At 46.6% G+C, this 27,234-nt stretch overlaps 1 protein-coding gene across 1 annotated transcript in view; it reads left to right on the top strand.

The window, feature by feature from the left end:
- DNTTIP1 (deoxynucleotidyltransferase terminal interacting protein 1) overlaps positions 1-27,234 on the top strand; it is a 62,674-nt gene that overhangs the window by 18,700 nt on the left and 16,740 nt on the right. The window contains exons 2-10 of the mRNA XM_075349771.1: positions 1,717-1,787; positions 1,865-1,961; positions 3,176-3,274; positions 3,354-3,422; positions 6,663-6,719; positions 6,794-6,855; positions 10,945-10,978; positions 13,363-13,421; positions 18,746-18,806. Of these exons, the coding sequence (XP_075205886.1) occupies positions 1,717-1,787; positions 1,865-1,961; positions 3,176-3,274; positions 3,354-3,422; positions 6,663-6,719; positions 6,794-6,855; positions 10,945-10,978; positions 13,363-13,421; positions 18,746-18,806 (609 nt within the window). The remainder of the gene's footprint in view (positions 1-1,716; positions 1,788-1,864; positions 1,962-3,175; positions 3,275-3,353; positions 3,423-6,662; positions 6,720-6,793; positions 6,856-10,944; positions 10,979-13,362; positions 13,422-18,745; positions 18,807-27,234) is intronic.

Here is a 27,234-nt window from a genome sequence, read left to right as displayed (position 1 = left end):
TCCTCAGCTGCCTAGTTGTACCTGGCTGGACTCAAAAATTGGGCAAAGCCTATGTCATTTTTTTTTTTTTTTAATTATTTCTTGAAATTCATGAAATAAAAAAAAAAAAAGGGCTTCCCTATATTTTTGATTCCCAGCCGGGTACAAATAGGCAGCTGGGGGTTGGGGGCTGCCTGCTGTACCTGGCTAGCATACAAAAATATAGCGAAGCCCATGTCATTTTTTTTTCTGTTTGGGCAAAAAACTCCTGCATTCAGTCCTGGATGGAGGATGCTGAGCCTTTAGTTCTGCAGCTGCTGTCTGCTCTCCTGCATACACTAGTGAATGGAGGATGCTGAGACTTGTAGTTCTGCAGCTGCTGTCTGCTCTCCTGCATACACTAGTGAATGGAGGATGCTGAGACTTGTAGTTCTGCAGCTGCTGTCTGCTCTCCTGCATACACTAGTTCTGCAGCTGTCTGCTCTCCTGCATACAATGAACATTTTGAAGAAGGAAATTAAATCAGAGCTTTTTTTTTTTCATCAACAATCTTTAATGGCATTGTGCACTGATTAAAAACGCAGTGAGCAAAAACGCAGCAAAAAACGCACCAAATCGCGGTAAAAACGCATGCGATTTTAGCCGCGGGTGCGGTTTTTTTAGCCGCGGGTGCGTTTTGAGACCAAAACGCACATAAAAACGCAGCGTGAAAAAAACGCCTAGTGCGCACATACCCTAACACACAGATGGCTTATATTTATCATCATCAGTCATTTAGGACAACATTGGATCATTCAGAGATCCTCAATGAACTTCTGGAGTGAGTTTGCTGCACTGAAAGTAAAGGGGATGAATAATATTGCACGCCCCACTTTTCAGTTTATTCTTTTTTACAAAAGTTTAAAATAAGCAATAAATATCGTTCACCTTCACAATTGTGTCCCACTTGTTGTTGATTCTTCACCATAACATTAAAATTTTTATCTTTATGTTTGAAGCCTGAAATGTGGGAAAAGGTTGAAAAATTCAAGTGAGCGGAATACTTTCACAAGGCACTGTAGCTAATCAGGAGAACTATACTACATTTCTAATTGGAGGTATTTGCTAATATTATTATTACACCTACTATATATTGGGTTAGGATCATGGAGATGGGGAAACCCCTTTAAGCAGCAGTGATCTGAACTGTCTTCCAACAGCACTGTTTCAGGCAGCTGTGTAACACTGCTGGCATCTGTTTGTGTGTGGCAGGCTCAGATCCTGTGCCCGTTCCATACACCCACATTAGCTCCATGCAATGATACTACATCATGGAGTGGGAAGTGGTTAAACTAATCTTTTCTATTAGTTAAGCCCCCACTACTGTGTTGTCACCCAAGCTGGTTGGAGGACAGCCTTGACTGACCGGACCCTTGTGCTTCTCCACCTAATCGTTGGGTTCGGTATATCTGAGGGTCTCTTACCTGGTGCTCTTAACACCAACTGGTTTATAATGGTTTACTGACTTAAGACGTAGCGTTCCCTTCGCCTTGGACCCTCATTTTTTAACCAGATGACGCATTGACTTCAAAGTGTCTGAAGGACAATCCTTTGTACGGGACATCATGTAGGTGCCCCTCTACACACCATCCTACATAGACACCAGCAGCAGAGGGATCGTAACGACGTTCGCCTCCAGTAATACATATTGGCGTTGGCTCCTGGGATTGCTAAGTCTTGTCATTGCTTTACTTGCAGAGCCCGTGGAATATCATGATTAAGCACAGGCAAGTTCAGCGCAGGGGGCGCCGCGCTCACGTTGCAGTCAGGTAATGTCTATTCAGTGTTCACCTTTCTATGTTTTCTTGTTTTCCTGCATAGTGTATGTATTCTGATTGCCTTGCAGTTTTACAGACCCAGCTGTCTCCATGGATCTGCTGCGCGCCGTTCTGCAGCCGAGCATCAATGAGGAAATCCAAGGTGTTTTCAACAAATATATGAAGGTAAAGATTGTGTCACCCTACACTGCCTCGCTGTAATTAATAGAGGGCATGATCCATAAGGACTTGGCATGTTCTTTATTGCATGCCAGCTCTGAAGTCATAACCAGATAATGTGCATATGGCCAACCTCTGTATCAGTCTGTTATCAGAATGCTTTAGGCTCAGTGTAATGAAAGGCAGACATACTACCAGATAAGGTTGTGTTGGAAGGAATATATTTTCGGTCAGTATTCTGTCTATGTGGTTTGCATACAGACTGCACTTAGACCAATGCAAGTCAATGTTATCACATATAAAAGATTTTCCATGTGGAAAATGTAGAATAGCTGCTCTAGTGGGGGCACTGAGATTTACTAGGGAAACAGTCACTGGATGCAGTTAGCAGACAACCCACTATAGGGCGCAAACACAACAGAATAGTCAGCAGGCCGAGTCAACACCAGGATGTCAATGAGAAACCAGGGGGAGATGCAAAATGTGGTCAGGTGCTAGCCGAAGGTCGGGAGCCAGGAAGTCACACCAATGTCAGGAGGGAGAAGCAGAGCCGAAGTCAAGTGCAAACAAAGCAAGGTCAGAGCTGGGAGATCAGAGCAACACACAGGGATGGGACAGGGCAGTCAGGAGAGGCTTGGAAAACAGACGGTACAGGGAGATGCAGGAACAGGAGAGACACGGGACGGGACCAGGAAGTCAAGGGGGTGAAAGACAGACAGTACGGGAAGGGCACAGATCAGGACAGTAGCTGGGAAGGAGGACAGATCAGCGAACACTCACAGGAGCCAGACTCACGTGCTGCAGAGCAGTAACATATTATTGGTGGCGTACTGTGGCCTGACACAGATCATGACAAATAGTTTGTGCACCCACTTGACTTGTGATGGCATTCAGTAATATGATGTAATCTAAAAGTTTAAACTGAATGTCAATCCACTCAGCCTGACAGCTCCTCAATGTCCCTCCTCCACGCTGCTGCTGAGATCTCTCACTGCTCAGTATAAGTTGCAGCTGTCAGTCCGTTTGGATGGGCGGAAAAGAATACACCAGGGCTCCCACTCTATAGTGGATTATACATCATGATGGGTAACTAATGTGAGGTCACTTTGCAGTCTCTCTATGTGAGTGGTCACCATGTGTTGTAGCACATTGACAGTAATATTTCAGCACAATATGTCATGTCTGTTATAATTATTCTTATTCTTATTCTTTACACCTAGTTCTTCCAGAAAGCTGCGGTAAATGTGAGGGAGAATGTCGGAGATCAGGTGGACCCAGAACAGCTGATCCAGGAGACTTGTCGCAGTTGCCTAGAGCAGGTAATACAAGAAGTTAGTCTGGCGGGCCTGGGCAGGCCGGTGTATTTACTACTAAACATTGTCTTGTTCCCTTATACAGGCAAAGGTGCTGTTTACAGATCGAGACAAAGCAGTAGTAAAACCTGCATTAGAGGGCAGCTTTTTGAAGGTAAGATGAAGGCATCAGTTACTGATAGTGTTTGCGGAGTAGAAAAATTCGGGTTGCACACGGATAAGTGAGAAACAATTCATCCCACGTTTCTGGATGAAACTTGACTGATATTTTCATACCGTTGTATAAGTGAGCTCTTACATGGATTCCCCATAATACGATCATTTAAGGGGTTCTATAGAATTACACATGGGCTGTTCTTTATACTTTAACATTCAGCCTAATGCGGCTGAGGTGCAACACCAGATACCGTCCATGGCATGGAGAAAATGGTGCTGTGCTTGGAGAAAAGAAGCTGTAGGGTATAGTAATAAAAGTGTACTAAGATAGAGCACATCTTAATGAATTGGGGTAAAAGAACAGTGAACTGTGCCCCTTCCCAAATACTACAGGATGGTGTGTGACGCCACAGACAGGGGACGCTGTTCCTGTATCCTGGGTATATGATTTCACCACACCAGTTGTTCACCGTTAGTTGAATTACTCACACGTGCAAATTAAGAACTTCAACTAATACATCTTGTCTGTAAATTCTGTTAACTTACAGCATTTACCCCAATTTTTATTTTTTATTATTTTTTTTTTTTTTAGAGGAAGAACATGAGAAAATCCCCCTCCCCCCCCCACAAACTTCCATTAGCAATTCAGTACTGGTTTACATACTGTATATACTCGAGTATAAACCGACCCAAATATAAGCCGAGGCATCTACGTTTATTATAAAAAACTGGGAAAACTTATTGACTCGAGGATAAGCCTACAATTATAAGACGCACCCCAAATGTAACATTTTTAATGTTAAAATGACTGTTTGTCTTATAATAGGCGGCACGGTGGCTCAGTGGTTAGCACTGCAGCCTTGCAGCGCTGGGGTCCTGGGTTCAAATCCCACCAAGGACACCATCTGCAAGGAGTTTGTATGTTCTCCCCGTGTTTGCGTGGGTTTCCTCCGGGTACTCCGGTTTCCTCCCACACTCCAAAGACATACAGATAGGGACTCTAGATTGTGAGCCCCAATGGGGACAGTATTGCAAATGTATGTAAAGCGCTGTGGAATTAATAGCGCTATATAAATGAATAAAATTATTATTATTATTATTATTATAATCCTAGTGTGTCTTATATTAGCTCACCAGGGCGGTGCATCTGTGGCGGTAGAGCTGCTCAAGAAGATGGGACGGTGATGCTGCAGGTTTGGAAGACGGGGGTGTGCCCGGCTCAGGAGGGTCACGGGAAGGAAGGTCGGCAATACTTCGGGGTCAGGGGTGTCATGGCTCAGGAGGGTCGGCAATACTGCGGGCACAGGGGTGTCGTGGTGGGCGCCATTGAGCCTGCCGGCAGTTGATGTGATAGACTTCAAGAAAATGTCCACGGAGTCGGCTTGTGTGAAGATTGACATCTCAGCTCTCTGAAATCTAAACCTGCACATGCACTGCATCCGCGGCCGTTTTCTTGCCGTCAATTGAAATAGAGCCTGCATCCCGCCAGCAGACTCAATGGGCTCCGCCGCCCGCCAGCAGGCTCAATGGTGTCCACCACAACACTCCTGAACCCCCAGTAACTTTAACTTTCCTGAGCCGTGACACCGCCGCAACACCCCCAAGCCACAGTTTCGCTGACCCTCCGTCCTTTAACCCCCCCCAGCTCCACCGTGCCAACCTGGGAAGGAAGATGCACTCCCATTTTCCTCCCAGTTTTGGGTGGAAAAAAAGTGCACCTTTATAATCCAGAAGTGGGAACCTTACTCGAGTATAAGATGAGGGGGGCTTTTTCAGCATAAAAAATGTGCTGAAAAAGTCAGCTTCTACACCAGAAACATTGTTGCTTTTTTATTCCTTTTTATTTATTTTTTATTATAAATGCATAAGTAAAGAGGCACATCAGAGTTCCCATATTTTTTGTCAGAAGAGAGCGGACACTATCAGACTGTCAGAGGATCACCTGACATTTGTTATGTCACATCAGCCATACAGCCTATCAGTGACTGCTAATTGGCTTCAGCGGAGACATGACATAGCAAACTCCACGAAACGTGAGCATTGGGAGACACAGTGCTGACAGAGTGCTGGAACATTGCTGATACTTGAGATGACTGTGGTCTTATTGTATTTTGTGTACCCTTACGTTGATGGAGGAGACAAATCCCTTGAACAGTGCAAGTAAAATATCGCAAGAGATTTTTTTTCAATATGTCTTGGGCCTCATTCACACATCAGTATTTTTGCATTAGTGTTTGTATGCCAAAGCCGGGAGTGAAACTTATAGAGAAAAAAAACTATACTTAAAAGATTGACGCCTGTTTTGTGTTTTGTTTTTTTTGAGACACTCCTGGTTTTGGCAATACTGAAGAAATACTGATGTGTAAACGAGGCCTTAAAGCGATTGTCTCTAGAGGCTTCCTGCTTTGAGGTGGGTGGTGCGCTCCTGAAGATTGACAGCAGCATTGTTGTACAGTGCTCTCCCCAGGCTGTTAGCAGCAAAAGCTTAGTCTCTGCCAGCAGTGATCCAGCCATCATCAGAGCCACACGATCAAGTCATTAAAGGGGTTGTCCACTACTAGAACAACCCCTTCTGATTCCACATCTTGCCCCCAGGTAAAATAATAAAGCCTGTACTCATCTCCCGTACTAGCGCTGTTCTAGCAGCGTCCGGGCTCACAGTGCCAGGGCTCTCGTCGGGTTGTGATGTCACGCGATCCCCGTGTCCAATCAGTGTCTGCTTTCTTCTCCTCACCTTTGGACCAAACAATCAACAGGAAGTGAGTACCGCCAAAGCGCCACTTCCTGTTGATTAATCCCTTTGGTCCGAAGGCGGGAAGAAGGAAGCTGGCACTGACTGGACACAGGGTTCGCGTGACATCACAGCCTCATATGAGCCCCAGCACCACGATCTGGAAGGGCGCCAGTACAGGAGCAGAGTCAAGGCTTTATTATTTTACCTGGAGGTAACGTGGAATCAGAAGGAGTTATCCTAGTAGTGGACAACCCCTTTAAAGCATAGACGCGCTGTGTGCTCCTTGATTAGGTAACCGGCTACACTTAGGAGTGCAGAGATGAACAGTAACCAAGTCAACAGGCTGTACACTATAGAATTACGATTCCCTCCGCTCTTGAAAACAGGATTTTTAATAAGAGGTAACATGTAAAGTTGTTTGTTTTTCCAAGCATTTTTGAAATTTCCCCCATTTATGAACTTGAGACCACCCCTATCATACAAATTATTCTTCTCCTTCTTCAGAGAGCAAGAATAGCTGAAGAGGAGTCATTTCTGCGGAGGAGTCCTGTGCCCAAAAAGGTAGTAAACAACCTAAAGGGTTGGTAATTATGTCTTCATTAACAGACATATGAAAATTTGTGTTTATTTTCCAGAGAAAAGGGCGCCCCCCGGGACAAAGCTCATTACATGATCGGAATTCCTTAGGACTTACAGCGTGAGTATAAATAGTCATCTCATCAGCAGCGTTCTGGATTTACATCTGTGGGATCCAAATGGTGAGCCTGGAAAGCTCTGCAGCAAAAGGCAATGAAGCCCCTTCACTCCCAGCTGCTTTCTGGGGGTCCATTTTTTTTTTTCCTCCCCTCCTTGCAAAAGCCATCTTCTTTTTCTTTGTCTTGTGGGCAGTTTTAAATGGCCCCATTCATTTTACCATACCGTGTACTGGAAAACTGAAAAATAAAATCAGTGCATTGAAATGGGAAAAAAACCCTTAATTTGCCGTGTGTGTGTGTGTGTGTGTATGTATGTATGTATGTATGTATGTAGATAGATATATAATGTATATCTATCTATCAGTACAGACCAAAAGTTTGGACACACCTTCTCATCTCTAGGACAACTGTTAAGAGGAGACTTTGTGCAGCAGGCCTTCATGGTGAAATACAGTAGCTGCTAGGAAAAGGAAACCACTGCTAAGGACAGGCAACAAGCAGAAGAGACTTGTTTGGGCTAAAGAACACAAGGAATGGACATTAGACCAGTGGAAATCTGTGCTTTGGTCTGATGAGTCCAAATTTGAGATCTTTGGATCCAACCACCGTGTCTTTGTAGAAAAGGTGAACGGATGGACTCTACATGGCTGGTTTCCACCGTGAAGCATGGAGGAGGAGGTGTGATGGTGTGGGGGTGCTTTGCTGGTGACACTGTTGGGGATTTATTCAAAATTGAAGGCATACAGAACCAGCATGGCTACCACAGCATCTTGTAGCGGCATGCTATCCATCTGGTTTGCGTTTAGTTGGACCATCATTGATTTTTCAACAGGACAATGACCCCAAACACACCTTCAGGCTGTGTAAGGGCTATTTGACTAAGAAGGAGCGTGATGGGGTGCTACGACAGATGACCTGGTCTCCACAGTCACCAGACCTGAACCCAATCGAGATGGTTTGGGGTGAGCTGGACCGCAGAGTGAAGGCAAAAGGGCCAACAAGTGCTAAGCATTCCTGGGAACTACTTCAAGACTGTTGGAAGACCATTTCTGGTGACTACGTCTTGAAGCTCATCAAGAGAATGCCAAGAGTGTGCAAAGCCGTAATCAAAGCAAAAGGTGGCTACTTTGAAGAACCTAGAATATAAGACATATTTTCAGTTGTTTCACACTTTTTTTAAGTATTTCATTCCACATGTTTTGATGCCTTCAATGTGAATCTATAATTTTTAGAGTCATGAAAATAAAGAAAACTCTTTGAATTGAGAAGGTGTGTCCAAACTTTTGGTCTGTACATATATATATATATAATATATATAATATATTTATATTGCCTTATTCTGTCTGTCTTGCTCCAAAATGACGTCATTACAGTGACAACCATCGCTCGGCTCTGCCCCGCCCGCCGCACGCATTGGGCACCTATACACCTCCCCCCCCAGGACTACTCCACCTATTAGACACCTCCCCCCCCCAGGACTACTCCACCTATTATACTCCTCTCCCCTCAGGACTACTCCTCCTATAATACTCCTCACCCCCCAGGACTACTCCTCCTATAACACTCCTCTCCCCTCAGGACTACTCCTCCTGTTATACTCCTCTCCCCCCAGGACGGCTCCTCCTATTATACTCCTCTCCCCCCACCCCAGGACTATTTTTCTTATTATACTCCTCTCTCCCCAGGACTACTCCTCATATTATACTCCTCTCCCCCAGGACTACTCCTCCTATTATACTCCTCTCCCCCAGGAATACTCCTCCTATTATACTCCTCTCTTTCCAGGACTACTCCTCCTATTATAGTCCTCCTATTATACTCCTCTCTGAGTGGTGCGCAGCATGGGGGGATGAAGCACGATGGGGGGTGCGCAGCATGGGGGGATGAAGCACGATAGGGGGTGCGCAGCATGGGGGGATGAAGCACGATGGGGGGTTAGCAGCATGGGGGATGGAGCATGATGGGGGTGCATAGCATGGAGGATGGAGCACGATGGGGGTGCCCAGTATGGGGGATGGAGCATGTTGGTGGTGCGCAGCATGGGGGATGGAGCACGATGGGGGGTGTGCAGCATGGGGGATGCAGCACGATGGGGGTGCACACCTCCCCCCAAAACACACACACACCGCCACACACACCGCACAAAACACCACACACACACTGGGAACCACAAACCCCGCCCTATACAGACACCCACACACACAGACAACGCCGCGCACACACAACACCCAACACACAAACACCGTGGCACACACAAATATACGCACACACACCGCAATACATACACTGCACAAAACATACTTCCCCCCCCCCCCCCCAAAACACACACACCCCCACACACACACAAACCGCGCAACACACACACTGCACAAAACATACCTCCCCCCAAACCCACACACACACCCCCCACACACAAACCGCGCAACACACAGCACCACACACACACAGCGCTCCACAAACAACGCAACACACAAACAACACCGCTCTCACACCCCCCCACACCCAGACAACACCCAGAGCATTTACAACGCCCTACACAAACACTTGGCAACTACACACAACAACCTCTATATATATGTATGTGTGTGTGTGTGTATATATATATGTGTATACATACATACATACATACATACATACATACACACACACACACACACACACACACACACACACACACACACACATATATGTGTATGTATATATACCCGCGTTAGAATCGGGCCACCTTCTAGTATAATATATAATCCATTGTAGGTAATGGCTTTTTGAAAATTAGGTCTTTTGAACAGTCGGAGACCCAGTTGAGACATACAGGGTATGATTAGTAGGGAAAATGGGGGACGGGAATCGTGTTTTAACATGTTAGTATCCTTGAAATTCTGCCATTGACAAAAGTGGTTAACTAGAATTCATGTCATTTAGGAGAATCTAGAAATTCTATCCAGCAGTGATAGATCCTGAAGAAAGAGATCAGAAGGTTGTGTGAACCCCAAAATACTAATAAAAACTACAGCTCACGGCACAAACAAGCTTATGGTTTTCCAGGTTTAACTGAAACCAATTGCTTTTCTTTTTGCAAGTTTTTTTTTCTTTTCTTAATAGTTAAAAGCAATATAACAATATATCACCATACTGTAACAGGTTATGTACAGGGAAATAGGATGGTACAGGGCTCCTGGGCTGACCCTACGACAAGGGATCCTGAGCTGTCCCTTATCCCGACGGTAGACTTGGTGGTAGTCAGGATCGAGCCTCCAACGTGACCCTGTCTGCTGTCCAGGCCCTAACAACTGTGTCCCCATCACCCAGGGGATTGACTCGGACAGAGCCCAACAACACACCAGCACAGTACAACAGACGGGAGTAACAAAAAACTTACATACACTCCAAACACCTACACCAGGAACAATCAAGGAAATACGGTGAGGAACAATAAGGGAAAAGAGGTAGAACAAAAACACTCAACTTGCACAAACCGCAGCAGCAACCACCACATCCTCTCTGCTCTTGGCTAGCTCCTAATTGAATAGAATAACCAGCACAATACCCAGGAAGCAGAGGGCTTGTATCCTGGACGGAAGAGAGTAAGTGCTGTCAGCTGAGCAAGTCTGGTGCTGTACCAGTGAAGGAATTAACCCTTAATGTGCCCGAAGAAAAAAAACTACATTTAAAGTGCATGGTTCTAGATGGTAAATGAGAAAGCTAACCCTGAGTCTGTCTTTATGCATGTGACACATACCCATATAGACACATAGAAAAAGATTAAGTCATTTTTACCACAATGTAAAAATCATAAAAACAAAGGCAAAATTACCGGGTTTATTTCCATTCCACCCCACTTAGAATGCCCCCCCCCCTCCGCCTTCTCTCCCCCCCCCACATGCTGTCATTCAAAACTACAACTCATCCCACAAAATAAGCAAGCCTACCTACGGCTTTGTCGAAAAAAACCTTGTGACTCTTGGAAGAAGCGTAGGAAACAAGACATTTGCAAAATAATTTACAAAAACTGCCGTGTCTCCATGTCGTTAACGATGACGGGCATAATGGCTGTATGTGGACTGATTGTAATTACTTTGTTCATTTTGCAGTTTAAAAGCTCCTATCAAGCGTGAAGGGCCAAAGGTACAGTTCTAAGTCTCCTCTAGATGGAGGACATATATGTTTTACAGCTGGTGTGGAAAGACTTGAGCATGATTTGCTGGCAAAGTAGGATAGAGGAATTATGCTGGGGTCACCTTTGTATTTAACATTTTTAGGATCAAGGACATTGGTATAACCAGAGGCATATGTGCTCTTAATAGTCTTCTGGGCTAGTTCAGCTTTGTTATCATGAATGCATATTGGGTAAGGGACAGAGCACTCTCTCAGTAGTTCTGACTCTCTTTGCCTGTGACTGGGGTCTCCAGGACCATTCGTTGTCAGGTCTCTATTTGGCAGTCCTCTAGGCAGTTTTCCTACTTTCCTACTGAGTACTTACCCGTTTCAAGTTCTTCAGAATACACGCCTTCTTACCCTTTTGTCTTGGCAGGTTTGGGTCTAGGCAGTAAGGTCTTGCAAATTACTGTGGCCAGTTTCCAACCTGAGAATCTCGCCTGTGCGTGTCCATTTACTAGTCCTTTCTTTTCCCATTCTTGGGAACTTCTTTGGACATTCTGTGGTTTCATGTGTCACCCAGTGAACAGATAGCGCAAAGACAATTTTGGGTGCTCACCGTAAAATCTCTTTCTCTGAGCATTCATTGGGGGACACAGCACCCGGCCTTTTTTAGATTCTCTGTTGGGCCAGTCTGTATTTTATTTCAGGTTGCTTGGTCTACTGCTTTCACACCAACTGATCAGGTTGGTGGGTGTGTCCTCTGAGGAGCTAATGTTTTCTTGCCTAGTGTCAGTCTCTTAGTGGCAGTATCATACACCCATGGTTTTCTGTGTCCCCCAATGAAGGCTCTGAGAAAGAGATTTTACAGTGAGTGCCCGAAATCTACGTTTATTGTGTATGGTGGCTTTAACAGCTGGTGCTATTATAAGAAGCTGCTTCTGTTCAGATCCAGGTAATGGCATCCAGACCAGAGAATGATTACATAACAGGCTTTGACATTGATTTACTGCTAGAACCCTGCAATTGTGGGTGTCAAGAGTCTGATGTTACTTTACAGCCTTTGGTCCAGTTACAGTTATCAAAATCTGTACAAATCAGGACTGAATGACTGCAGTCAGACAAGAAACTGTTAGGGCGGCTTTGCACGTTGCAACATCGCACGTGCGATGTCGGTGGGGTCAAATCGAAAGTGACGCACATCCGGCGTCACTTTCAAAATCGTTGTGTGTAAATCCTAGATGATACGATTAACGAGCGCAAAAGCGTCGTTATCGTATCATCGGTGCAGGCTCCGACTTTTTCATAATTACCCTGCTGCGACAGGTACGATGCTGTTCCTCGTTCCTGCGGCAGCACACATCGCTGTGTATGAAGCCGCAGGAGCGAGGAACATCTCCTTACCTACCACCGGCGGCTATACGGAAGGAAGGAGGTGGGCGGGATGTTTACATCCTGCTCATCTCCGCCCCTTCGCCGCTATTGGCCGCCTGCCGTGTGACGTCGCTATGACGCCGCACGACCCGCCCCATTAGGAAGGAGGCGAGTCGACGGCCAGAGCGACGGTCGTAGGGCAGGTGAGTGCATGTGAAGCTGGCGTAGCGATAATTTTCGCTACGCCAGCTATCACAAGATATCGTACCTGCGACGGGGGCGGGGACTATTGCGTGTGACATCGCAGCGTCGGCTTGCGATGTCGCAACAGGCAAAGCCCACCTTAGTTACAGTCATATCTGGACACCCCTCAAACACCTTGATAGCCACTGGTAGGGGTCCTGTATCAAGCTTGGCAGACTGGCACACTTCTACCTGTTGTATGAAGTGGTCAGGGAGAAATTAATATGTTGATTTAGTAAGCAATCATGTATAAGACTGTCTTTTAAAGATTTTTTTTTTGTGGTGTTTGTAGTCTACTGAAATCAGAAATGGAAGGATTTTCTAGAACTGTAGGATCAATGGTCACCCGGCATTTGGGAACATGGTCTATGAAATATAACATATCATGACATTCACCTATAATTCAGTGTGACGCTGTAGCCGCACTCACTGCTCCCCCTCTCTTCTGGGATGTTACATCACACATCAGGGAGACTGCTCCCTGCTATTTAGCTATAGTCAGCCTCCTGATAATGACTGTGGCCGAGAACAGGGGGCATAGGGATAGAAGCAGCTATAATCAGGGGGCTGGCTGCTCCTAACAGCAGGGAGCATACTCCCTGATGGGTGATGTAACATCCCAGAGGGGAGGGGGAGCAGTAAGAGCAGCCACCAAGTCACCTTGAATTACAGGCATTGTGAGGATATAGGACTGGACTGGGCATCTCATCTTTATAGTTTAAGAGGACAGGGACATTATAACAATTTTTTTTATCTCCCCCTTTAATCCCCTTCTTAAACTAATTTGTTTGTTATAGTGGGATCCAGCTAGACTGACAGACACAACCAACTTTGTGCTGGGTTCACGAGCTAATAAGTAAGAAGTATGATGTTTTTATTCAGCCATATACAGTACTGTGCAAACGTATTAGGCAGTTGTGGTGAAAAAATCCTGCAAAGTAAGAATTCTTTTAAAAGTTTGAAATAGTTTATATTGATTAGAAAATGGAAAGTGAATGCACAAAAGAGAAATCTAAATCAAATCAATGTTCGTTGTGACCGCCTTTTGCCTTTAAAACAGCTTCAATCCTTCTAGGAACCCTTGTACACCCTATTTGAAGGAACTTCGACATCTTGGAGAACTAACCAAAGATCTTCTGTAGATGTAGGCTTGTGCAAATCCTTCTGGTTTTTCATGTGATCCCACATAGACTCAATGATGTTGAGATCAGGTAATGTGGGAGCCATTTGTGCACTTTCAGGACTGCTTGTGTTTCTTTATGCTGAGAATAGTTCTTCGTGGTATTGATTGAATGTTTGGGGTTGTTTCCTGCTGCTGAACAAATTTGGAGCCAATCAGATTCCTCCATGGTTGTATTGTGTGATAAATAAATGTATGTTTGTATTTCTCAGTATAAAAAGACTTAATGATTTGCACAAGACTTCATCCACAGAAGATCTGTGGTTAATGGGGTGGTTCAGTAGTAGTGCTCGCATCTCCGTAAAACTGGTAGGGGAGGCTTTTTGTAAATACCTCGTGTTGTCAATTTAGCCTGTGAGCGGTGCTATCACGGTCCGCTCTTCCCCATTGCATGACTTCCCCCTCCCGGGCTCCGTGACCTCTGGGATCCGGTGATGTCACGTCAACTTCCAGTTGACCTGACATCACTGACTGAGGCCAGCCCCAATCTTTCTGAGTGACTGGGTGGGCTGTGACACTGGGTTGTGATGAGCGGTGAAACACCACCCACAGCCCAGTCACTCAGGAAGACTGAGGCCGGCTGCGGTGATGTCAAGTCAACTGGAAGTCAGAGGTCACAGAGTCTGGGGGTCACGCGATAGGGAAGAGCAGACCGCGATAGTGCCGCTCAGAAGCTAAATTGGCAAGCTTTTGTAAATACCTTATCGTTTTTTTAATAGAGATGTGGTCACTACTGCAGAGTAGTGAACCACCCTTTTTAATTCTCCAAGATGTTTGGAACAATCTCCCTGCCAGATTCAGTAAAAAAAAAAAAAATCTATGTACCTAGAAGAATTGATGCCGATGTAAAGGCAAAGAGTGGTCACATCAAATATTGTTTTGGTTTAGATTTCTCTTTTTTTCCATTCATTTTGTTAATTGGTAAAAATAAAAGTAGCATTTCTGTGTATGTACCGTATTTTTCGGACTATAAGACGCACCGGACTATAAGACGCACCCTGGTTTTAGAGGAGAAAAATGGGAAAATAAAACTTTAAGCAAAAAACGTGGTCATGACACACTGTTATGGGGCGAGGATCTGCTGCTGACACTGTTATGGGGGTAATGTCCCCAAATTCTCTACTAAGGTACCCCATCCTGGTAATGATCCTCCTGCCTTGTATATGATCCTGCTATAAACCCCCATCCAGCCTGTTCACATACCCCCCCCCCCATCCAGCCTGTTCACATACCCCCCTCCCATCCAGCCTGTTCACATACTCCCCCCCCCCCCCCCCCCATCCAGCCTGTTCACATACTCCCCCCCCCCCATCCAGCCTGTTCACATACCCCCCCATCCAGCCTGTTCACATACCCCCCCATCCTGCCTGTTCACATACCCCCCATCCAGCCTGTTCACATACCCCCCCCCCATCCAGCCTGTTCACATACCCCCCCCCATCCAGCCTGTTCACATACCCCCCCCCCATCCAGCCTGTTCACATACCCCCCCCCCCATCCAGCCTGTTCACATACTCCCCCCCCCCCCCCCATCCAGCCTGTTCACATACCCCCCCCCCATCCAGCCTGTTCACATACCCCCCCCCATCCAGCCTGTTCACATGCCCCCCCATCCAGCCTGTTCACATGCCCCCCCATCCAGCCTGTTCACATACCCCCCCCCATCCAGCCTGTTCACATACCCCCCCCCCCCCATCCAGCCTGTTCACATACCCCCCCCCCATCCAGCCTGTTCACATACCCCCCCCCCCATCCAGCCTGTTCACATACCCCCCCCCCCCATCCAGCCTGTTCACATACCCCCCCCCCATCCAGCCTGTTCACATACCCCCCCCCCCATCCAGCCTGTTCACATACCCCCCCCCCCATCCAGCCTGTTCACATACCCCCCCCCCCCATCCAGCCTGTTCACATACCCCCCCCCCCATCCAGCCTGTTCACATACCTCCCCCCCCCCATCCAGCCTGTTCACATACTCCCATCCTGCTATATGCCCCCATCGTGCTCATATACCATCCTGGTATATGGCCTGTATCCTATAGCACAGAGAAAAAAATAAACGTTTATACTCACCTTTTCCTCACTCCCTGCAGCACCGATCATATCTTCCTCTCTGGCACGCTGACCTGTGTGTGTGGAGCCGTTCCCCTGCAGCACGCGATGTCTTCCTGTCTGTGCCGATCAGCTCGGCACAGATCAGCTGACCGGCACAGATCAGCTGACCGGCACAGACAGGAAGACATCGCGCGCAGCAGGGGGGCGGCTCCACACACGGGGACGGGTGAGTACACTGATTCACTGCACCCCGCGCTGATAATGACGCGCGGGGGGCAGTGAATACAGCCGCACATGATCACTCCAGGCTGTAATTGCCAGGGGTGATCATGCGGCCGGCTCTTTGCTATGCGCGCGTCCCCGCTCGTCCTCCCGGCCACCTGTCAGTGCCGGCTTCAGCGCTGAGAGATGGGTGGGAGGATGGGCGTGCATATGTAATGAGCGGGCCCACGTGGTCACGGCAGGCGCTGCTGCTGCCTGCTCGTGCCCCCGATGACCTGCAGCACCCTCATTCCCAGCCGCAGCCCTATAGTCAGACCATAAGACGCACCCCCAACTTTCCCCCAACATTTGGGGGAAAAAAAGTGCGTCTTATGGTCCGAAAAATACGGTATATGTGTATATAATAAATATAATATAAATAATGTGTGTATGTATATATTTTTTTTTTTTTTTTTTGAAAGAGAACCAATCGCCAGCATTTTCGTATATAACCTAAAGCCAGTGCTATGCTGGCACGATCAGGCTGATTCTATGCATACCTGTAGTGGTCAGCTCGGATGTTTAGGTTTTAAAATACAAAAAGGTAAAGTTTATAAAATGAGCTGCATCTCCTCCCCCTGTTAGAATTAGCATAAGTATTATACAAACAATTCACTTTGTATCTTGCAGGACCTGTGTGAGGTCATACCCATGTGACCTGGTATCCAGCTTTGTTGGCTGAGGCCCCGCCCCTTCTGGTCACATGGGTATGACCTCCCATAGGTCCTGCAAGAGACAAAGTGGATTGATACTTATGCTAATTCTAACAGGGGGAGGGGATAACTATGAATATATTTAATGCTCCAATCAGCTAATTTTATAAACTTTACTTTTTTGGATTTCAAAGCTTAAACATCTGAGCTGACAACTACAGGTATGCATAGAATCAGCCTGATAGTGCCAGTATAGCACTGGCTTTAGCTTACAGTGCTTTATGAAAGTATTCAGCTCCCTTGAATTTTTCATCCTTTTCCCATATTTCAGGCTTCAAACATAAAGATAAAAATTTTAATGTTCTGGTGAAGAATCAACATCAAGTGGGAGACAATTGTGAAGTTGAACGAAATGTATTGCTTATTATAAACTTTTATAAAAAATAAATAACTGAAAATTGGGGTGTGCAATATTATTCAGCCCCTTTAAGTTAGTACTTTGTAGCACCACCTTTTGCTGCAATTACAGCTGCAAGTCGCTTGGGGTATGTGTCTATCAGTTTTGCACATCGAGAGACTGAAATTTTCGCCCATTCTTCCTTTGCAAATAGCTCGAGCTGAGTGAGGTTGGATGGAGAGCATTTGAACCGCAGTTTTCAGCTCTTTCCACAGATTCTCGATTGGATTCAGGTCTGGACTTTGACTTGGCCATTCTAACACCTGGATACGTTTATTTGTGAACCATTCCATTGTAGATTTTGCTCTATGTTTGGGATCATTGTCTTGTTGGAAGACAAATCTCCGTCCCAGTCTCAGGTCTTTTGCAGACTCCAACAGGTTTTCTTCAAGAATGGTCCTGTATTTGGCTCCATCCATCTTCCCATCAATTTTAACCATCTTCCCTGTCCCTGCCCTGCTGAAGAAAATCAGGCTGAAACCATGATGCTGCCACCACCACCATGTTTGACAGTGGGGATGGTGTGTTCAGGGTGAAGAGCTGTGTTCCTCTTACGCCAAACATATCGTTTGTCATAGTGCCCAAATAGTTTGATTTTGGTTTCATCTGACCAGAGCACCTTCTTCCACATGTTTGGTGTGTCTCCCAGGTGGCTTGTGGCAAACTTGAAACAACACTTTTTATGGATCTCTTTCAGAAATGGTTTCCTTCTTGCCACTCTTCCATAAAGGCCAGATTTGTTTAGTGTACGACTGATTGTTGTTCTATGGACAGACTCTCCCACCTCAGCTGTAGATCTCTGCAGTTCATCCACAGTGATCATGGGCCTCTTGGCTGCATCTCTGATCAGTCTTCTCCTTGTTTGAGATGAAAGTTTGGATGGACGGCCAGGTCTTGATAGATGTGCAGTGGTATGATACGCCTTCCATTTCAATATGATCGCTTGCACAGTGCTCTTTGGGATGTTTAAAGTTTTGGAAATCTTTTTGTAACCAAATCCTGCTTTAAACTTCTCCACAACAGTATCACAGACCTGCCTGTTGTGTTCTTTGGTCTTCATGATGCTATCTGCGCTTTAAACAGTACACTGAGACTATCACAGAGCAGGGGCATTTATACGGAGACTGGATTACACACAGGTGGATTATATTTATCATCATCAGTCATTTAGGACATCATTCAGAGATCCTCAATGAACTTCTGGAGTGAGTTTGCTGCTGAAAGTAAAGGGGATGAATAATATTGCACGCCTCAATTTTCAGTTATTTTTTTAAAAAAGTTTAAAATGAGCAATAAATTTCGTTCACCTTCACAATTGTGTCCCACTTGTTGTTGATTCTTCACCATAACATTAAAATTTGTATCTTTATGTTTGAAGCCTGAAATGTGGGAAAAGGTTGAAAAATTCCAGGGGGGCTGAATACTTTCACAAGGCACTGTATATAAGAAAATCCTGGTGATTGGTTCCCTTTAAGTATTCTTACATTGCAGCATTTTTTTCACACCTACCTAAACTTCTTGAACAATACTTGTGTATATATAATGCTTATTAGTGTTTGTCATTTCTCTTTTAGGGCGTTAGGAATGGGAGGGACCAGGGGTCGGCTTTATCTAAAACACCCAGAGGTTTTTAAGGTACAGTATGTAAAACATGAAATAAAGAATGAGGGACTGCAATAAAGCCATAAGCATCCATATCTAGTCGTGTTCAAAACCTCAAATAGCTGTGCCAGGGAAGTAAGGGATCTGGAGCTTGGTATTAAAGAAATAAAGCTATGTACGCATTTTCTACAATATATGATTTTAGAAAAATAGTCCTCTTTGTCTACCTATTTTTTAGCCTTTTCACCTTGAAAAACTACCATAATCCATTTTACTAAAAAAAATACATAAATGAAATGGACTTTTAGCTCACTAAGGTATCAAGCTACAGCTGCCTATTGAAGTCTATGCATAGAAGGGAAAAAAAGATTCAGCTCACCTGCCAGCCAAACTGCTCAAATCCTTAGGGTGCAAGGGTCTGCTGGTAGGTCCACGCCAGCATAGGATAAGCAATAGCAAAATGGAAGGAAAGGATCCAGCACAAATTCCTTATCGATAAAAAGTTTTTCTTATTCTTGGAGTATTAAAAGCAAAACCAAACTAAGTACTTAACGCGTTTCGGACTTTAAATAGAAACAAACTAAGAGCACCCATGCTTTAATGTATGTTTCCAATCTTCGGTCTCCCTTGGTTTTGCTTTTAATACTCCAAGAATAAGAAAAACTTTTTATCGATAAGGAATTTGTGCTGGATCCTTTCCTTCCATTTTTCTGTTGCCTATTGAAGTCTATAGAGGGTTGAGGAGCAGAAATAGGAAAGGTGTGTGTGTGTGTGTGTGTGTGTGTGTGTGTGTGTGTGTGTGTGTGTGTGTGTGTGTGTGTATATGAAATATTATTATTATTATATATAAAAATGCAGCAGTTTATTAGTAACCAACATAAACTGCCCTTCCAAAACACAATGAAGCCTCTCCTGACTTAAAGGAAAATATAACATCCACATACCGTGGGCTTCCAGTCCAATTAAGTGTCCATAGTGGATTCTCCACACTCTGGCTCCAGCCAGCAAACACAAGTCACTGTGGTTGCTTCCTGCAGGCTCCAGCCCTCTGCAGCCAGGCTGCAGTATTTTTCCCCAGTCATCACCGGGACTGATTTCCAGGAGTCTCTTTTCAGTCTTCACACAGACTGAGATCTCCAGCACACATCCTCCATGTGCAGCACTCTCAGGCTTCCCCTGTTTCTAAAACTAACAGTCTCTTAAAACCCAACCGGATACACCCACAGGTGGAGGTATGTGATTCTCCAGCTCTGTCCATCACACTGGTCACCGTTTAAAGGGAACCTAACCCTTAATTACAACCCAAGTTCTGTGGAACTACAAGTCCCACAGTCACACCTTCAGTTCAATATCACAGGGGGATCCTTCTCCACTGCGACCATCCACAACATTGGTGGTCGCTACCTCACATATCCCCCCCCTCTGTTCAAACTTGTAGGGTTGAACATTTGATAACCCACAGGGGCCCTGAGACAGGGCATTAGTGTTACCTTGCCCTACAAGTAGAGAGGGCCCTCTCTGATAAATTTGAGCTTTAGCTCCTGACAGAAAGTCGGTCATTGTCACCAGACTCGTCTCAGTCAACCTCCTTGTCAGGTACGCCCCCCCGGTCAGACCTATCTCTCCATGACTGTCTCCAACAGCTAGTGTAGTAGCGAAAGTCTCTTCCAGTCGAAACTACTGTCTGGTCTGACTCTGAGCTATCTAATCCACTAGAAGGGCTACTGTCTGGGCACCTCAGCACTGAGCGGATAGACTATCTGCTATATCTAGACCGTCTGCATTCTCTTTTTGCAGATATACTATGGCTTGTTCTGCCATGGCGTCTTCGGTTGTCATCGCTCTGTTGGTGTGTTCTTTCAAGACCATCCTTCACTGTAGATACATCACTCCCTTCATCCATTCCTTTGGAGTTTAGAGTAGAGGACTTGGACCATTCAGAGTCTATGCTATAGCCCAAAGTGTAGTTAGGTCTTCCATGACCTTGGTTCCTTTCATTATAGGACCTACTTTCTGTGCCAACTGAAGCAACACCTTTATCAGGTGGGCAACCCTTCTCCTGGCCCCAGCCTGAAAGCGGTCTCCACCTCATACCCACTTGATGGAGTTGTTCTGCAATATTCTGCCTTTTTAGGTTCAACTGCCTTAGTTCTTCCAGGTAACCCAGGCGGTACTCTAGGAGGACTCGTACATTTTCAACACACTCCTTTGTTCCCACAATGACACATGGAACCATACCGACGTCACAGAGTATCTTGGCTTCATTATGAATATTAATTCTTACTCTCGTCACACCGGCTTTGTCAACCATCTCCTGCATGACTCTTCCATTTCTTCCAATCAGCTTCTTAACCAGTTCTCTGGGCACTTGTGTGACCTCCTCTACAAACTCCAACAACTTCCGAGCTGTCTTGACTGCTCCTGCAGTTTTCCCATAGATTCGGAATGTTCCACTGGTTTTTTCCAATTCAATAGCTGTAATACCTGGAACCTTCCTGGCTTGCTGAATGTTACTTCTCAGCGCTCTTATTGCAAGCCCAATTAATGGTTTCTTCACAACCACCACTTCCTGAAACGCTGCGGTGAGCCGCTTCATATGCTCCAATCGTCTGGTGTCTTCTTCCATCTTTGTAGAGATGAGCCACTTCGTGCGAAGACACTGTAGGTGCATGCCACTCAGGATAGCCACCCGCTTCTTTGTGACATCACTTACTGAGCACACCACCAACCGACAAGACTCTGGGGCAAAGTAAACTTTATAGGCTCCTACGGCCGTCTTGAATTTTTCATGTTCCGCCTCACTGGCACAGGCTTTTCTCAAGTCTGCAGGGACTTCTACCATGCACGTAAAGTCTGGCCGAATTTCTTTACCTGTAAGGCCATCGGACCGTTCCTTGGGTCTTCCATATCCATCCTCTTTTCTTATCACAGGCTCCACCTTTGGAGTTGCATTCTCCTCAGGTTTTTCCATAGCCGCAGAGCCTTTGAATTTTTCCTCATCTTTGGCCTCAAGATTCTCAATCTTCTGTACCAAGTCCATCTTTATGGCCTCCATCTTGGTCTTACCAGTAAGTTCAGTTAAGCTCTCAGCTGCTGATGGGACTTCTGGGCTAGATTTCCCTACTTTAAGGGTTCTCTCAATTTCTGCAGCTTCAGCCATCTCTTGGGACTCTGCAGCATCTCCCTCAATTTCCTCTTGATTCTCTGCAACTTCAGAGGGTTTCTTGCACTCCATACCTTCAACCTCAGATTCTCTGGGGTCTACAACAGCTTTTGTGCCGTTTGCACTATTATTCACCCCAGCACTGGGTGGATCACTGGTCTGCTCACCATGACCTTTGTGGATTTTTCCTCCACCAACAGCCTCCAGGATTTCTTCTCCTATAGTGTTTTCACTCAACAGACCATCAGCTTCACACCAGGAAATCATAGGGGACATCACCAATACTGTTTTGGTCGGCTCCTTTTTTGCACTTTCACCCTGCTGATTTCTGTCGTTACAGTGTGTCTGTTCAGTTTCTGACTCTTTCTTTTTCAGGATTTCACTGTCTGACTCTACATTAGCGGTTGCTACTGTCAACATGCCTTCCTCAACCTTCTCTCCCCACTCAGACGATATACATTGCACTACCCCTCGGCGCTTATTACGTCTTCGGCGTCGAGAGGAGATTTTATCTTTCTCAACTGTCTGTACCTCACTGTACTCAGTCGTCAGGTTACTAGAGTCAGTGTCACTCCCCCTGGTGTCCTGGACTAACAAGCCCCCACTTAACCAAGTGTTGAACCCCCTGTCTGGAGCTCTCCCATTTTTAACGGTCTTCCCCTTATTACACAATATCATACTACTAGGAACACTTTCAGTCTCCCGCTGTGATAGGGCTTCCTTTGAGCCTTTCCGGCTTTTACACAAGCAGCTGGCCATTTCTGCCATCGACCACAAGTCCTCAAAAAAATTAAAGTCCCGGCCTATTATAATGGGATGCGGTAAGTCAGGCACTACCCCAACATTAACGGATCCAAACACCCCATCCGTCTCAACAACCACTCGGGACCGTGGATACTCTCCAATGTTCCCATGTCTGCAGCGGGCTTCCATCCTTCCAAGAATCGGGTAGGTATCGAGCGTGGCCCTCACCAGGGACACCAAGCTCACCGAGTCTACCAGCCCAGTAACACATTTGCCATCAACTTCCACAGAACACAGACGTGACTTCTCGTCAGCCGGGCAGTCTGTACCGCAGACCGGACACGAATAGCATGAACACCATTGTCCTTGGCTACTGTCCATTGGTGCCACTACACCTTCGGATTTGGGATGCTCCGCCCCTTTTCGTGTCACCACCGTTTTCTGGGACCCCGCCCCCTTTTGGGTAACCACCCCTTTCCGGGCCTCTGTCCCCGTTTGGGTAACCGCCCCTTTCCGGGACTCCGCCCCCTTTTGAGCGACTACCCCTTGCCGGGCCTCTGTCCCCTTTTGGCTAACCACCCCTTTCTGGGACTCCGCCTCCTTTTGGGGTTTCTGTGGCTTCCTTGCAGTGTCTTTAGACCCGAATTCACACAGTTCCCCTTTATCTCGCTGGGCACCCTGTGTTCGTATTGGCCCCAGAAGGGAGTTCATCAACTGGTCCACTGCTGCCACATCAGTGCGCACTGACGGTTCCTGCTGTCCACGCACAAGGAACTGGTACAGCTCCTCCATAGCATCCATTTGTGCGCCCTCCATGCTGAAACAAGAAAACAAACAGGAGGGGCGCTCCAATGGTAATACCCGGTGGTCTAAAGAGGGGGGGGGTGGTTAGAGAACCACTAACCTTTCCAGGTTGTACCGCCCGTACAACCAGGATCTCCAGCCTGTGGTGTATCACTGCTCACCAAACAGGGCCCCGCAATTCTGGGTTTGCCTGGAACCTCCAGTCACTGGTCTCTCGCCACTGCAGCACGGAACCCCGCAGACCCGCAGATTCACCGCCAGCAGCTGGAGTACGCTGTCCCTGTTCGTGGACCCACCGATCCACCGCCAGCTGCTTGAGTGCGCCAACACGATTTTCGTGGACCCGCCGATCCACTGCAGACAGCTTCGAAAATTGTTTTCGTGGACCCGCCAATCCACAGGCAACACTTCCTTGCAGTGTGTAGACAGCAGAAAAAAAAAAAAAAAAACCAACCTTCGTGGACCCGGCTGATCCACAGGAACAATACCTCTGCAGTTGCTAGACGTGCTGCCTGGATTGCTGCCCGCTATCTAGCACCATATGTGAACGTTGCTTACCGCAACCCGGGGGTTTTACTCGCTTGCAGCGGTGCAGGGTAGCTTAGGCATACACAGGCAACACAGTCTCTCTCAAAAATGCAGCAGTTTATTAGTAACCAACATAAACTGCCCTTCCAAAACACAATGAAGCCTCTCCTGGCTTAAAGGAAAATATAACATCCACATACCGTGGGATTCCAGTCCAATTAAGTGTCCATAGTGAATTCTCCACACTCTGGCTCCAGCCAGCGAACACAAGTCACTGTGGTTGCTTCCTGCAGCCTCCAGCCCTCTCCAGCCAGGCTGCAGTATTTTCCCCCAGTCATCACCGGGACTGATTTCCAGGAGTCTCTCTTCAGCCTTCGCACAGACTGAGATCCCTACACACACCTGTTGCTGTCTAGTAAGTGGTTTGCATCATCACAGTGCTGAATGCACAGCTACACTGCTCACTACTGCTGTGTAATATCCTCTCTTCTGTTATCGAAGATGCTAAAGAGACAGGAGAGGAAGATTCTTTCATGTTTATATGTTCTCTGTATAATAGCACTAACATAGAGAGGACTAAAAATCATATATAGAACCTGCGCAGGAATACAGTTTAGAAGACATGCACCACTCAACATTGAAATAGCCACAAGAAGCTGAAGTCATGCACTTCACAGAATAGATAGACATGCAAATGTTGAAAAATTGAAACAATAATTCCAAAACATCTTCAGTACGGAGAATGAGCGCTATCCACAGAAATACACACACTTTCACACGTTGGCTTCTATCAAAAAAATGAATGGTTGTCTGGGGAATATTCTGACCCACTCAATGCACTTCGGCAGTAAATCATCAAGATCTGCTAATGGCAGCTTCTTTTGCACTTGCTGATGATTGACGTCCCAGATGTGCTCGATGGGAGACAAGTCCGGAGACTCTGTAGGCCATAGTAGCGCGTTTAGGCCACGCAGGCTGCTCACAGTAGCAGGCACAACTTGGGCTTGAAAAAGGCTCCTGGGAGACTTTGAAAAAATGTCCATACCACTGGTACCAAATTACTGTAGTGTAATGTCGAGCTATAAATGTACTTAGAATAAAGACTATAGGGGTCTGACTACCACATATTACGGCACCCCACACCAAGTTTCCTATAGTAGGACTGGTGCAACATGGTGTTGAGCATATGGTAGAACATTCCTCACGCAACCTATAATAACCTTATTGATAGCAGCCAAGGCATGTTAGTGCATTCGTTTCTTCACGTAACACTCAAACTCAATACTAAAAAAATTGAGTTTTTAAGAAGGGAATTTTGTTTACTTACCGTAAATTCCTTTTCTTCTAGCTCCAATTGGGAGACCCAGACAATTGGGTGTATAGCTACTGCCTCCGGAGGCCACACAAAGTACTACACTTAAAAGTGTAAGGCCCCTCCCCTTCTGGCTATACACCCCCCCGTGGGATCACGGGCTCCTCAGTTTTAGTGCAAAAGCAAGAAGGAGGAAAGCCAATAACTGTTTTAAATACAAATTCAACCCGAGAAACAACCTCGGAGAACTGAACTGTTCAACATGAACAACATGTGCACCCGAAAAAAAAACAAATTTCCTAAGAAAAACAGGGCGGGTGCTGGGTCTCCCAATTGGAGCTAGAAGAAAAGGAATTTACGGTAAGTAAACAAAATTCCCTTCTTCTTTGTCGCTCCTAATTGGGAGACCCAGACAATTGGGACGTCCAAAAGCAGTCCCTGGGTGGGTAAAAGAATACCTCGTGATAGGGCCGTCAAACAGCCCTTTCCTACAGGTGAGCCACCGCCGCCTGAAGGACTTGTCTACCTAGGCCGGCATCCGCCGAAGCGTAGGTATGCACCTGATAATGCTTGGTAAAAGTGTGCAGACTCGACCAGGTAGCCGCCTGGCACACCTGCTGAGCCGTAGCCTGGTGCCGTAATGCCCAGGACGCACCCACGGCTCTGGTAGAATGGGCTTTCAGTCCTGATGGAATCGGAAGCCCAGCAGAACGGTAGGTGTGAAGAATTGGTTCCTTGATCCAACGCGCAAGGGTGGATTTGGAAGCTTGCGACCCTTTACGCTGACCAGCGACAAGGACAAAGAGTGCATCCGAGCGGCGCAGAGGCGCCGTGCGGGAAATGTAGATCCTGAGTGCTCTCACCAGATCCAATAAATGCAAACCTTTTTCAAATTGGTGAACTGGATGCGGACACAAAGACGGTAAAGTGATATCTTGATTGAGATGAAAGGAAGATACCACCTTGGGAAGAAATTCTGGAATTGGACGCAGAACTACCTTGTCCTGGTGAAACACCAGGAATGGAGATCTGCATGATAACGCCGCCAGCTCGGACACTCTCCGAAGAGACGTGACCGCCACTAGAAAGGCCACTTTCTGTGAAAGACGAGAAAGGGAAACCTCCTTCATAGGCTCGAAAGGCGGCTTTTGGAGAGCAATTAGAACCTTGTTCAGGTCCCAGGGCTCCAATGGCCGCTTGTAAGGGGGGACGATATGACAAACCCCTTGCAGGAACGTGCGTACCTGAGGAAGTCGCGCCAGGCGTTTCTGAAAAAATACGGATAGCGCGGAGACTTGACCCTTAAGGGAGCCAAGCGACAAACCTTTTTCCCTGCAGGAAGGAAAGAAAAGTAGGCAATGCAAAAGGCCAGGGAGAAACTCCCTGAGCCGAGCACCAAGATAGGAATATCCTCCACGTCCTGTGGTAGATCTTGGCGGAGGATGGTTTCCTAGCCTGTCTCATGGTGGCAACCACTTCATGAGATAAACCTGAGGCCGCTAGGATCCAGGACTCAATGGCCACACAGTCAGGTTCAGGGCCGCAGAATTCAGATGGAAAAACGGCCCTTGAGACAGCAAGTCTGGACGGTCTGGTAGTGCCCACGGATGGCCTACCGTGAGGTGCCACAGATCCGGGTACCACGACCTCCTTGGCCAGTCTGGAGCGACGAGAATGGCGCGGCGGCAGTCGGACCTGATTTTGCGGAGCACTCTGGGCAACAATGCCAGAGGTGGGAACACATACGGTAGCCGGAACTGCGACCAATCTTGAACTAAGGCGTCTGCCGCCAGAGCTCGGTGATCGTGAGACCGTGCCATGAAAACCGGGACCTTGTTGTTGTGCCGTGACGCCATCAGGTCGACGTCCGGCATCCCCCAGCGGCGACAGATCTCCTGAAACACGTCCGG

Source organism: Anomaloglossus baeobatrachus, chromosome 5 (genome assembly GCF_048569485.1).
Source record: "Anomaloglossus baeobatrachus isolate aAnoBae1 chromosome 5, aAnoBae1.hap1, whole genome shotgun sequence".
Classification (NCBI taxonomy): domain Eukaryota; kingdom Metazoa; phylum Chordata; class Amphibia; order Anura; family Aromobatidae; genus Anomaloglossus; species Anomaloglossus baeobatrachus.
Note: the sequence above shows the minus strand (reverse complement) of the source record. Positions and strands in the feature narration are given on the sequence as shown.